At 39.7% G+C, this 12,820-nt stretch overlaps 1 protein-coding gene across 1 annotated transcript in view; it reads left to right on the top strand.

Moving 5' to 3' along the window:
* Positions 1–12,820, top strand: part of UTP20 (UTP20, small subunit processome component) — a 101,951-nt gene that overhangs the window by 23,881 nt on the left and 65,250 nt on the right. Inside the window, exons 17-23 of the mRNA XM_003783310.3 lie at positions 419–481; positions 1,276–1,434; positions 3,660–3,736; positions 5,441–5,520; positions 5,700–5,943; positions 11,151–11,339; positions 12,723–12,813. Coding sequence (XP_003783358.1) covers positions 419–481; positions 1,276–1,434; positions 3,660–3,736; positions 5,441–5,520; positions 5,700–5,943; positions 11,151–11,339; positions 12,723–12,813 — 903 coding nt within the window. The remainder of the gene's footprint in view (positions 1–418; positions 482–1,275; positions 1,435–3,659; positions 3,737–5,440; positions 5,521–5,699; positions 5,944–11,150; positions 11,340–12,722; positions 12,814–12,820) is intronic.

Below are 12,820 nucleotides of genomic sequence, written 5' to 3'. Positions count from 1 at the left end.
AGTGAGACTCTGTCTCAAAAAAGAAAAAGTCTTCTGGGTGATTCTCCTGCTTATCAGATGTGTAGAAATAATCTGAATACTGTATATTACTTAGGAATAAAAAATGACTGATTTTAGTTGAGCTATAAGCTTAATCAACTTCTTTCTACTTATTTACAGAGATGCTTATTGTGTCATAGTTCAAAGAAATAACATGGTTTATGGATAACCTTAACTATCTCAGTCTGGTCTGGGGGATCATCGTTCTGTGTATATGAATTAGGTGTTGAATGTGAAAGAAGGAATAGAATAGGCATGTCTGACTCTGGTCAAGTCGTGTGTTTTTATGAATTCTGTAAAACTTAAATCTCACTCTCTGAGTCATTTTCTTCCTATGGTTACACTTCGGAGTTTGAAACACGCCTTTTCCTCTCTCTAGATTCGCCTTTTGACAATAAGGATCCTGAACCATTTTGATGTTCGGCTTCCAGGATTGGTGGAGGTATTTTAACTGTTTGAGTAAATAGTTTTTTAGAAAATATAATTTTACACGTTATTTTTGATTTCAAAATGATACCTTTGCATAAAATTAACACATTATATAAATGTCATAAAAATGGAGTTTTTGTGATTCTTACTCCCACCTACAGCAAGGCTGCCATGGACAATCTACATTTAATTGGTAGATATTCTTTCAGACTTCCTGAGTACACATATAATTTAAAGAAATACTATCATGAGGTTTTTTTCTACATCAGTACCTCTAGTTCTACTTCATTTGAAATTTGAATAGTACTCCACAGTTTAAAATACCTTCTTTTAACTAAAATACCTTCTGTTAGGCAGTTCCCTGTTGATGGATGGGTAGGTGGGCTTTTATAGTTTTTTAACATTTTAAATAAAAAAGTACCATAGTGAACATCCTTATACAAGTATGTATATGGGGGGAGGGGAATAATGCACATTTACTACAATTAGAATTGTATACTAAGACAATACATATATTTTCTATTTCAACAAATGTTGCCAAATCGTTTGAGTGATTTTTGAGAATTAGTTTTCTGTTTTTTACTTGTCATTTCTGTGCTAGGTAATAAACCTAAATTATCTACCAAAAAAGTAAATGGCATGAGGAAAAGCCATGACCCTCCCGCCCCCAAAGAAAATTGTTGCTTATTTAATTTAAAACATTAACATATTCTAGTTTTTCTATTTCTAGACCTTTTGGCACATTTGATGCTCTTTCTGGAAAATCAAAATACTCATGTTCCTCTCTGGTTTCCTCTGATGGTGCAGGATGACGCGCTGTCGGAACGGCGCTCCGCCTTTGCTATATTACGCCAGGCGGAACTCGTTCCAGCAACCGTGAGTGATTACAGAGAGAAGCTTCTTCATTTGAGAAAACTAAGACACGATGAGGTGCAGACCGCAGTCCCTGATGGCCCATTACAAGAGGTAAAAGTAGCATTTTTTTTTTCTGAGACACAGTCTCATTCTGTTGCCCTAGGTAGAGTGCCATTGCATCATAGCTCACAACAACCTCAAACTCTTGGGCTTGAGTGATCCTCTTATCTCAACCTCCTGAGTAGCAGGGACTGTATAGATCACCACCACCACACCCAGCTAGTTTTTCTATTTTTAGTAGATATGGAGGTCTCATTTTTGCTCATGCTGGTCTCCAACTCTTAAGCTCAAAAGATCTACCCACCTTCCCAGGGTGCCAGGATTACAGGCATGAGCCACCGTGCCCAGCTCTTTTTTTTTTTTTCTTTATTTATGCTTTAAATTGTGTTTGGTGACATATAGCAAATAGTCACCAAAAGAAATATAATTTTTTAAAAAAACAAGGTAAATCTCCAATTCTCTTAGATACTTCAAATGGTTCTACTGCCTTTTTAATACTATAAGTAACTCAATATCTTCTCTAAGTATGTGAGGTTGTGAAGCAATTACCTTATTGAGGATTTTCATTGCTTTTTCTGGTAGAACAGAGAAGCTGGCTGCTTTAAGTAGTTTGTTTGACTCATAGGCTCTCTGGTGTTTCTTAATCAGTTACAGCATCTAGCCTGTGAACATTTTTGAATGCAATCCTTCCCATTTTAGCAGTTCTCTAACTTTATCAGCCTTAGACCCTTAACAAAATGATCCCTTATCCAAAATATATATATTTTTTAACCAGTTTTTTTGACATAACAATTTCAAAATACAGATCTTTTTTTTTTTTTTTTTTAAGGCTTTAAAGGGAAGAGGATAAACGATTATGATTTGGGGTTAGGTTTTGGAAAAGTATGCAATAAGGAACCAAAACTGACTCAGTAGATGACAACATGGTTTCCAGTTTACAAAATGTAAAAGCAAGAATTCCTTTTCATTTAGGTCATGTGTACACAGTCCAGGCACAAGAACCCAGGGAATGATGACTTACATTTGAACTGTTACTTTGTAATTTACAAAATGTCTTTACATCTGTTACCTCATTTAATCCTCACAAGACAAGCAGTGTTAGTACCTTTTTACAAAGGAATAAACAGGGGCTCAATGAAGCTTAGTGATGTGGGTAGATAGTAAGTGTCAAGAAGAAGATTCACTTTCAAGGCCAGGTGTGGTGGCTTACACCTGTAATCCCAGCACTCTGGGAGGCCAAAGCAGGTGGATCGCCTGAGCTCAGGACTTTGAGATCAGCCTGAGCAAGAGCAAGACCCTGTTTCTAAAACTAGCTGGGTGTTGTGGCAGGTGCCAGTAGTCTCAGCTACTCAGGAGGCTGAGGCAAGAGAATCACTTGAGCCCAAGAGTTTGAAGTTGCTGTGAGCTATGATGCCACAGCTCTCTAGCTAAAGCAACAGAGTGAGACTCTGTCTCAAAACCTCAATGTCAGGTTTAAAGCCTGATGTTCTTTTCTAGACTTGGTTGTTGGAGAACAGACATCAGCCCTCTGTTTTTTATCAGGCGTTTTCCTTCCATGACCCTTAAAGATCCGTTAGTGGACCCCTTTTGGGAGTAAGGCCAAATGAGAGCCTCCCTCTTTCATCAGAGCAGTTCTGCTCTTGTATTATGTTGCATTTAGAAAAAAGACTGTTGCTGGGATATATACAAACACCTCATCCCCAGATAATCCTGAAACTTCCATTCTGCATGACGCCATCCTGGACACCGTCCTGGCACTTGGGGATGTCAGTCATAATGAGTGTCATTCCAAAAGGTGATTGAGGAAACTTCAGAACCTCTGAACTGAACTCCTTTGAAGTTTTGAAAACTCAGACACGTGTTCATGAAGGCTTAACCCTTCACTGTGTACTTTGTTGAGTTCTTCAGCATCTCTGCTTTACAGACTAGAGTTTAAGCTTTGTCTTCTTTGTCAGGTTGTGGCAATTCAGGACATTTAATCATTAGTCAAATCTGTTTATTCAAATGTATCCTTTATATGTGAACATCTGCAGTGAATGTGAACACCATGTTCGCTGTAGTGATTCGTCTGCGTTAAAAAGTAAGTGACATTTTAGGGAGAGGAGGAAAATTAGCATGCACTGACGAGTTTGGATTGGTACCTACAGCTTTTGTTCTGAATGCACAAGCTTCATTCCAAACCTCAGATTGTCCAGCTCTGAGTGGTGGCATTTCAGGACTTCCGTTCTGCCTGTCTGTTGGATCTCATCACCACAAACTAGTCCCTGTCGTTGCAGGTACCGCTTCGCTATTTGCTAGGCATGTTATATGTCAACTTCAGCGCTCTCTGGGATCCCGTTATCGATCTCATAAGGTAAGCAGGGGTGCAATGGATGAACCTGTTACGTTTTAACTACTGCAGAATGATGGGGCCAACACTGTAGTCCTTCTAGGTGTGATTTAAATGAATGGGTATGTGCGATATGTACAGCGACCTTAAATCCTTTGTGGGATAAGGTGAAGAAAAATAAACATTAACTGTTCTGTCTGATGCCACGTTTTCAATATCTCATCTCTTATAGGTATATTGCTTTGTGCATTGAAATAACATTAGAGGACTTTCTCTTTTTACCTTATATGATATCTCTGTGTTATTGAAATTTATAGTTAAAATTTTTATAGCAAAAAGGTATGTTATAATAATTGCATGATTTTATTTATATACATTGAGTCATCGAGCCATACTTTAAAACTAAAGACTTTCCAAAACCCTTGCCATCTAGGATCCAAAATGCCTTTATCTCTCAAAAGAACCTTAATAGTATGCACAAAGCACCTGTTGTATCTCACGTTTACAGTCTGTTCTTTTACAGACATTTATCTTCAGGTAATCTACTTTTGTTTTTTATCAGATTGGAAACATGTCACGTGTGGCCTTTTAGAAGCCCAACTACTATTTCTTTGTTGACAGAAGCAGAATAGACAAATCCCTTTACAATTCAGAACCAATTTATCTGCCTTTTACTGCCCTTCAAAGCATCAAAATAGTGTGCTAAAAGCAAGGACCTCCCCATCTCAGCTTCATTATTTTGTTTATTGAGCTTTCAGAAGACGGGAAGAGTCTGACCTGTGCGTTACCAGTAGCCCACCGCCAAACGTGATGGATCTTCTGTTATTGGTGCCTGTAATAATTCTCCATAGTGACTAGGCTAACTCCCTGTTGGGTACATTGTTCAGAAAGATGGAAACCATGGGTTCCCATAGCATGTATAGTTTGTGTCTTGTGTAATCTTTTTGCATATTCTTAGAAAATTAATGACTAAGTATATAAAATATTCAACAGTATTGTTGCTAGAATATTGAACTATATATAAACACTTTATATGATCCATCCAATGTCCTTTTTTTTTTCAAGACAGAGTTTCCCTCTCTGACCCTGGGTAGAGTGCCATGGTATCATAGCTCATAGCAACCTTAAACTTCTGGGCAGAAGCAATTCTTCTGCCTCTCTTATTTTTTTTATTTTTTTATTTTTTGGAAACAGAGTCTCAAGCTGGTGCTGTGGTTAGAGTGCCGTAGCATCACAACTAATGGCAACCTCAAACTCTTGGATTTAAGCGATTCTCTTGCCTTAGCCTCCCAAGTAGCTGAGATTACAGGTGCCCGCCACAATGCCCAGCTATTCTTTTTGTTGTTGTTGCAGTTGTCATTGTTGTTTTAGCTGGCCTGGCCTGGGCTGGGTTTGAACCCGACAGCCTCAGTGTATATGGCCGGTGTCCTATTCACTAAGCTATAAGCGCCACCCTTCTGCCTGATAAATAAATAAATAAAAATAGTCTTCTTACAAGAGTCTATGTAAATTTTTTAGTGCTTTGTGATTATTTAAAAAAAAATTGTGCTCAAACATAGGCACATTTTTCTCTACTTAAAAAATAGAAGAAAGTAGAAAACTTGTTCACAGTCCCACATTGGGGCATGACCTAATCAATAATTTAATTATATCCTTTCACTCTTCTCTGTAAGAGACCTCCAAATACGGATTATACCACACATTTTGTTTTCTGTTCTTTTCTCTTAGTTCTCATGCACATGAAATGGAAAATAAGCAGTTTTGGAAAGTTTACTATGAACATCTAGAAAAAGCAGCTGCACATGCTGGTACGTAGTGGGCGTGAGGCGGCTGGGAAGAAAGGAGAGATGCGTTATCTTTGCTAACCTCTGAGTCTGGCTTACTGCTGCCTTATGGTACTCGAGCGAGAAATGTCCTCCCTTGAGGAGATACATAGGACAAATGTTGACATTTCTCTAGTGGTTATGACAACTTTTTTCTCTTGCAGAGAAAGAATTGCAGAATGATGTAAGCGATGAGGAGACGTCTATTGGAGATGAAAGCTGGGAGAAGCCCCAAGAAGGAGAAGTTGGCCGTCTTTATCATGAACAGTTAGCACTGAGAACGGACTGTCAGGAAAGACTAGACCACACCAACTTCCGGTTTTTGCTCTGGCGAGCTCTGGCAAAATTCCCAGAGAGGGTCGAGCCGCGGTCCAGGGAGCTTTCCCCACTTTTCTTGAGATTTATCAAGTAAGTGTTCTCTTCTAAGAATGTCTTAGGTAGGGTATGCAGAAAAGACGGTAACAAGTATTAATATCCCCAATTGGCTAAGTTTTGTATATATCTTGTTTTGTTTCCAAATCATTGGCACATCTATAAAGCACTGGTTTTATTAGGTAGCAACTAAACTATAATTGTTTTGTTCAGCACTTAATTTTTATATGAATCAAAATTTAACTGCCTTATAAATGGAGGCATTAATAAAAAATTGCAAGTTATAGTATAAGAAGGACTGTGCTGTATTTGATCAACCTACAAAGGCTTAGTTATTTCTTGCCTGTTATTCATTGTTTTACTGCCTGCCTGAGGCTGAAAAGTGTTCCAGTAACCCAACCCCAATCACTGTTTTGAGCCTCTTAATCTTTCCTCTCATGCTAAGGAATGTACTCTGAAAGTAATACGAGGTTTCTAGAACATTATTTTGTTTTTACTATGTGCTGTATGAGAGTCTGATTGTGTAAAAACTCTAAAGATTAGGGGTGTGGTGTGCAGAACAGTATTGAGCAAACATTAAAAAGTATATTTTTTAATAATTTTCTGTTCATGGGAAAATGCTTTAGGGTTAGGTTAAGCAGGTTGTAAACCAGACCGTGCTCGGCTTGTTTAAGAAATAGCCAGGAGGCTCGGTGCCCATAGCACAGTGCTTACAGTGCCAGCCACATACATCAAAGCTGGCAGGTTTGAACCCGGCCTGGGCCAGCTAACCAACAATGGCAACTATGACAAAAAAATAGCTGGGCATTGTGGCGGGTGCCTGCAGTCCCAGCCAGGACTGAGGCAACAGAATTGCTTAAGCCCAAGAGTTTGAGGTTGCTGTGAGTTATAATGCTGCAGCACTCTACCGAGGGTGACAACCTAAGACTCTGTCTCAAAAAAAAAAAAAAGAAAAGAAATAGCCAGATGTGACACCAGCAGAACAATCCAGGGAGAGAGTGATTAGAGACGCAGGCTGAAAGGTGGCAGGAAACCCCATTGCACTGGGCCTTTATGTGATAGGAAGCACTTTGGCTTTTACTTCCAGTGAAATGGGAAGCCACCAGGAGGTTTTAGCAGAAGGATGACTTGACCTGAGTTTTCTTACGGATTTTTCTGGCTACCACGTTGAGAGACAGTAGGCTGTAGGGTGGCAGTGGTGAGAGCAGAGAGACCAGTGAGGAGGAAATTGCAAGTCTGGGTAAGCAGTGATGGTGACTTGACCACAGTTGTAGTAGTGAACATGGATTTTTTTTTTTTTTTCAATTTCAGAATATTACAGGAATACACATGTTTTGATTACATAATTTGTATTTATACATTCCTGGTCGAAGTTATAAGTGTGCCCTTCTCCCGGAATGTGTGCATTGTACCCATCAGTGTGACTTTACCCCTCTCCTCTTCCCTCTCCCGCTTCCTTGATGCCCGTTGACTTTTGCTTCCACATCTGCCCATAAGTGTTGACTGACTATTTCCAATTTAGTGTTGAGTACAGGTGGTGTTTGTGTTTCAATTCTTGTAATACACTTAGAAGAATGGTCCTAGTTCGTCCCAGTTATCATAAAAGGTACTGGCTCACCATGTTGTTTTGTGGCTGAGTGGTACTTTGTGCTATACTACATTTATTAATCCACTCATGCATTGATGGGCATTTGGGTTGTTTCCATGTCTTTGAAATTGTGAATTTTGCTGCTATTTACATTTGAGTGCAAGTCTTTATGATAAAATGAGTTTTTTCCCTTCGGGTAATACCTAGTAGTGGGATTGCTGGATCAATTTTAGTTCTGTGCAGGATCTTCATAGTACTTTCTGTAGAGGTTGTACCAGTTCGCAGTCCTACCAACAGTGCGTGAGAGTGTTCCTTTCTCTCTACATCCATCCCAGCATCTGTTGGTTTGAGGTGTTTTGGTAAGAGCCATTCTCACTGGAGTTAGGTGATCCCTCACTATGGTTTTATGTGCATTTCTCTGATGACTAGAGATGTTGAGCATCTTTTCTTGTGCTTATTGGCCATTCAACTATCTTTCTTTGAAAACTTTCTGTTCATGTCTTTTGCCCACTTTTTACTGGGGCTGTTGAATTTTTCTCTTGCTAATTTGCTTGAGTTCTTCATAGATTCCGGGTGTTGGCCCTTTCTCAGATGTATGGCATGTACATATTTCCTCCCATTCTGTGGGTTGTCTATTTACTCTGTTAATTGTGTCCTTAACAATGCAGAAACTTTTTAAAAATTTATTTGTTGGTCCTCCAATTTATTTTTATTGTTCCTCCAACTGCTTTTGAGGGCAGATGGCCATTTTTTGAAGGTTTTCAATTGGATAAGATCTATTTTTGAAGGATCGCAGCTGGATTAGTCCATGGGATTTGCCAATAGATGAGATGCAGGTTGGGACATGTGGTGGCAGTGGGGAACTGGGGGAGGAGGGAAAGGTATGAGTGGGGACGGAATCAAGGGTGTCTCTTCAAGTGTTAGTCCCAGCAGCTACAAGTAGAGGGTTACCTGAGATTCAGAGGGATGCAGGAGATGCAGGTTTGTGGGGAGAATCAGAAGCAAGAGTTCATTTTTATCAGCGAAGCTGGAGGCAGATAAATAAGTAGTTCATTTTTAGATGTGTTAAGCTTGGGATACTGAAATAGATAGTTAAGTAGATACGTCAAGTAGGCATTGAATTTAAAAGTTTGAAGTTCAAGGGAAATGTTTAGTCTGGAGATGATAAATCGGGAATTATCAAAGTATGGTTGGTATTTTAAATCGTCAGACAGGAAATAAAGTCATCCAGGATATGAACATAGAGAGGGAAGACTTCCAAGGACTGACACCAATATTTCGAGGTTGACAGGTAAGGGACCAGCAGAGGAGGCCAGGGAAGAGTGAGAGAAGAAGAACCCAGAGCACCTGCTACCCTGGAAGCCCAGTGAGGAGGATATTTCAAGGAGGGGGTTGTTTCAGTTAACTCAGATGTGTCTTGAGAAGTCAATCAGGAGAAGAACTCATCGTTGGCTTTGTGGGAACTTTAATGTGAGTGACCCACCCGGAAGTGACCTGAACAAGAGTTGTTTTGATTCATCTGCTAGGGCTTAAGAGGAAACGGAGAAGAAAACCGGAAGCAAGTTTGGACAGGTTTGGTGCTAAAAGAGCAACAGACATGGAGTAGTAGGTGGAGGGGGCCATGGGAGCGGAGATGGAGATGTTGTTGTCGAGGTTGTAGTTATGGTTTAAGCAGCATGTATGTACTTGTGCACATGATCCAGAGGGGAGGGGAACCTTGGTAATGCCAGGAAGATGATCAGATGGTGAGAGGAGATGGGAGCTGGTGCGTGAGTGGAAAGGTTTGTGTGAATAATTCATTCTGGCAAAGGTTACACACAGAGATGCCGCACGTCAGTAGATATGGTGGCAAACAATGATGATTTTCTTTTTTTCACATAATTCTTTGGTCATAAATTTATTGATAGAATAAGAGCAATGATACTTAGCTTTCTTTTGCCTTGTTCTGAAAGTCGTATAAAATAATGTTTGTCAGTTGTATTGGGAATTGCGCAGAGCTATAATTCCACCTGGTATTAGTGATGTTAGTAGGATTGGAACTTCCTCCCATGTTAAGTTTCCACGTTTTCCCTGAGGAGTTAGTTTATCCTGTAGCCTAAGAGTAAAGACCTGCCTCTTAACACTATAAGATCCTACGAGAGTAGGGATGGAAAGAGAAGTCTGTAGCAGAAAGTAGATCTCTGAGCTTAGGAAGACTTAGAGTAAAGATACAGAATTCTAAAAAATATTTAAGACTAGTTGGTTCTGATTATAGATTGATTCAAATAATAGAAACCCCAGATGTTATTTTTACTTCTGACTTTGAAATATACATATTATGGGTTATTTTATTTTTATTTTTTGACTAGGAATTTATAAGTATGTTCCAGTTAATTTGATATTAGAACTAATTTGTGACTCCCTTATAAACATTCTCTGAGAAGACCCAAACCAGAAGCGAGAGTGAATCACTAACAGTGGCAACAGCATCCCAATAATAGGTGACATCTAATAGGTGACTTACTGTGTGTGCCAGGTACTGTTATAAATGCTTTGTATGAATTATCTTACTTAATAATGAGTGAACATGGTATATTGTTCATGGAGATAAAGTTTAAAATATATACTATGTAGTTAAATTGAATGTTGATTGTATCACAGGAATGTTATTAAGTGGGTGAGGGTACAGTTTGTAGCTGACAGCAACTTTGGGCGTTCATCTTTTTTTTTGCTTATTCCATGCTGGATTCTGCTAGATGAGAATATAAAGTACGTAACATCCTAGCCCTCGGGTTGTAGTTCAGTGTGTTATTCTGCAGGTTAACCTTTAACATAGAGTTTCTTATTATAGTATCTTCAAACATGGCATTTTTGAGCGAGGACTTGAAAGTCCATCTGATCAGTTTCCTAACATTTTTACCCCAATGCCCTGCATTCAACAGACAACAAAATAATTGTTGGGATGAATGAGTGAAAGTGACACAAACCGATAACATTGCATGACATACTTATATTTAACTATAGGACAGGACTAAAATTAAAGGGATAGAATTTAATAAGAACAAACGTGAATACTGTAACAACTATCCAAGCTTAGTTTACAGGAGATAAAACATAAAGACTTGCTGATTTTTGTTATTTGATCATTCAGTTTAAATCTCTGGTGTTGTGGCTGCTCACAAATGTTACTGAGCTGATCATTCCTTCTGTCTTCCCAGACCATTCCTGGAGGACTGAATTTTGAGACAACTCTGTATTTTTGAAAGGACATTGGTAAAGGAGAATGTACCTGGTGGACAGTGACCAGCATGGTCCTAATGCTATACCTTAGTCATTTCATAGAATTCACCTCTCACCCCCTTTTCCTCAATTATGTTTCCAGAGATAGGGAAGCTGCTTTCAGCTCAGTCCAAAGTAGACATTTCAAATATTTTCAACATTATAACAAGGGAATGGGCTGTCTTCTACAGTTAGTGATTGACTTGTCAGGTAGAGTACTTAAGAGGGACTGAATACACAGGAGTCGTGTCACAGAAGCAGCTTGACTAAGCTGCCTCTGCTGTCTTTTTGGTGTGTGACCCGGGAGCCGTGGACGTCACTCTCATGAATAGGATTTGGACCTTTCCAATGAGCACACATGCTTCATCTGTCTCATAGCACTTTCTTTCCACCGTAGCAACGAGTATTACCCGGCAGACCTGCAAGTTGCTCCAACCCAGGATCTGCGGAGAAAAAGCAGAGGGGTTGCAGCAGAGGAAGCAGAAGAGGAGGAGCCTGCCTCGGGAGATGAGGAAGAGTTGGAGGAAGAGATGGTGACCCAAGACGAATCCTCCCGGAGGAAGAAGACAAGAAGAGCTGCAGCCAAGTGAGTTGAGCACTGCTGAAAGCTCAGAGATGCACAGTTCTAGAAGGAGGAGGAAACGGTCTCTCATGGCCTCCATGTGGATGGCCTGGTGTAAGATACTCAATTTATAAGAGCATTACATCTTCCTGGGACTTTCAGTCTCGTGAATTTTTTGGTTGGCGACTTAGTTTTTTCTTGTTGAGCCACAGAGCCTTAGCATTGGGGAGGGGACTTGTGGAGCCATCTACTCGTAGGTCCTTTTCATAGCTGAGAGCTTTGGGGCCTGGAGTGTCTGAATACTCTGTGACCTTTGTTCGCTGTCATGGCATGAGAGCGCTGTGTTTGTGTGCTCGGGGAACACATAATGGAACATCTTTTCTCTTATAAACAAGTCCGTCAGCACTTTCCCCCTGCCTTTGACTTGCCTCTTCTGGTTACTTCTCCCTTGTACTGCTCTACTCTCCTATTCTCTTAGTTACTCATTTACCTAACTTGCCAGAAACCTGGAAAAAAAAAAAGCAACCATGTTTTCAGAAGGGACTGCAGCTTACTTGAAGACTGCCTGAATTGAAGCATCTAAGATTCATTATTTTAACACTTTAGATCTCAGAGTAATGTGCCTATTTGTTGTATCTCCCGTGAGCTGTTTATTAATCCACCCATTCAGCAACAGCATCGAGTACCTTTAAAGAAGTTATGGGCGCACAGTAAAGTACCTAACTGTAACCCAAAGACCCAGGGAAGACTTGCAATGGAGAGGGCAGCTTTGATGCTGAAAGGTGAAAGTTTGCCAGGAACCGAGGACAAGGGAGGACTTGCCTGCTAAGGGGAAGGTCGTGGCCAAGCTTCGTATGATATACCTTAGTTCCCCCTTATCTGCAGTTTTACTTTGTGTGATTTCACTTAGCAATCACAGTCCAAAAATATTAAGAGATTTCTTCTTCCTTCTTAGTAAGCAAGAGCCAGAGTTACCTAAATCCGGACCTCTGTTGCCTGACGTCCGTGTTTTTGTTATATGAAAGTGCGGAAGAATATATTCTACTACTTTCTTGCCTGCTGCATGGAGCCTAGACAAGGAATAATTCCAAAAAAATATCTGAGTTCAGCTCTGGAATGTATTACTGCTTTGGTTACTTTCTTCGTCATTTTAGCTTAATTTAAATCATTTCTGAGCACCTCCTGAACGATTTTCTGGGGTGAGGACCTTGGATTTCAGGGAGTGGCCTGCCTGAGATTTGAGATGTCTAGAGAATTTCCTAAATGCAGATAATTAAAACTTGTTTGTACTGTGCATAATTAACAGCAAAACTGTAGGCAGGCTGTTTAGAGTACTTGTCAGAGAGAATAAAATTGTGAATAAGATCAGTTATTTAACTCTGTGCATTCTTTCTTATTTTTGTGTAGGCAGTTAATTGCCCATTTGCAAGTTTTCTCTAAATTTTCAAATCCACGGGCCTTATATTTGGAATCCAAATTATATGAGTTATATCTTCAGGTAAGTG

Source organism: Otolemur garnettii, unplaced genomic scaffold (assembly GCF_000181295.1).
Source record: "Otolemur garnettii isolate 467f Iridium unplaced genomic scaffold, OtoGar3 scaffold00007, whole genome shotgun sequence".
Lineage (NCBI taxonomy): Eukaryota > Metazoa > Chordata > Mammalia > Primates > Galagidae > Otolemur > Otolemur garnettii.
This window is presented reverse-complemented; position numbering and strand designations above follow the sequence as displayed.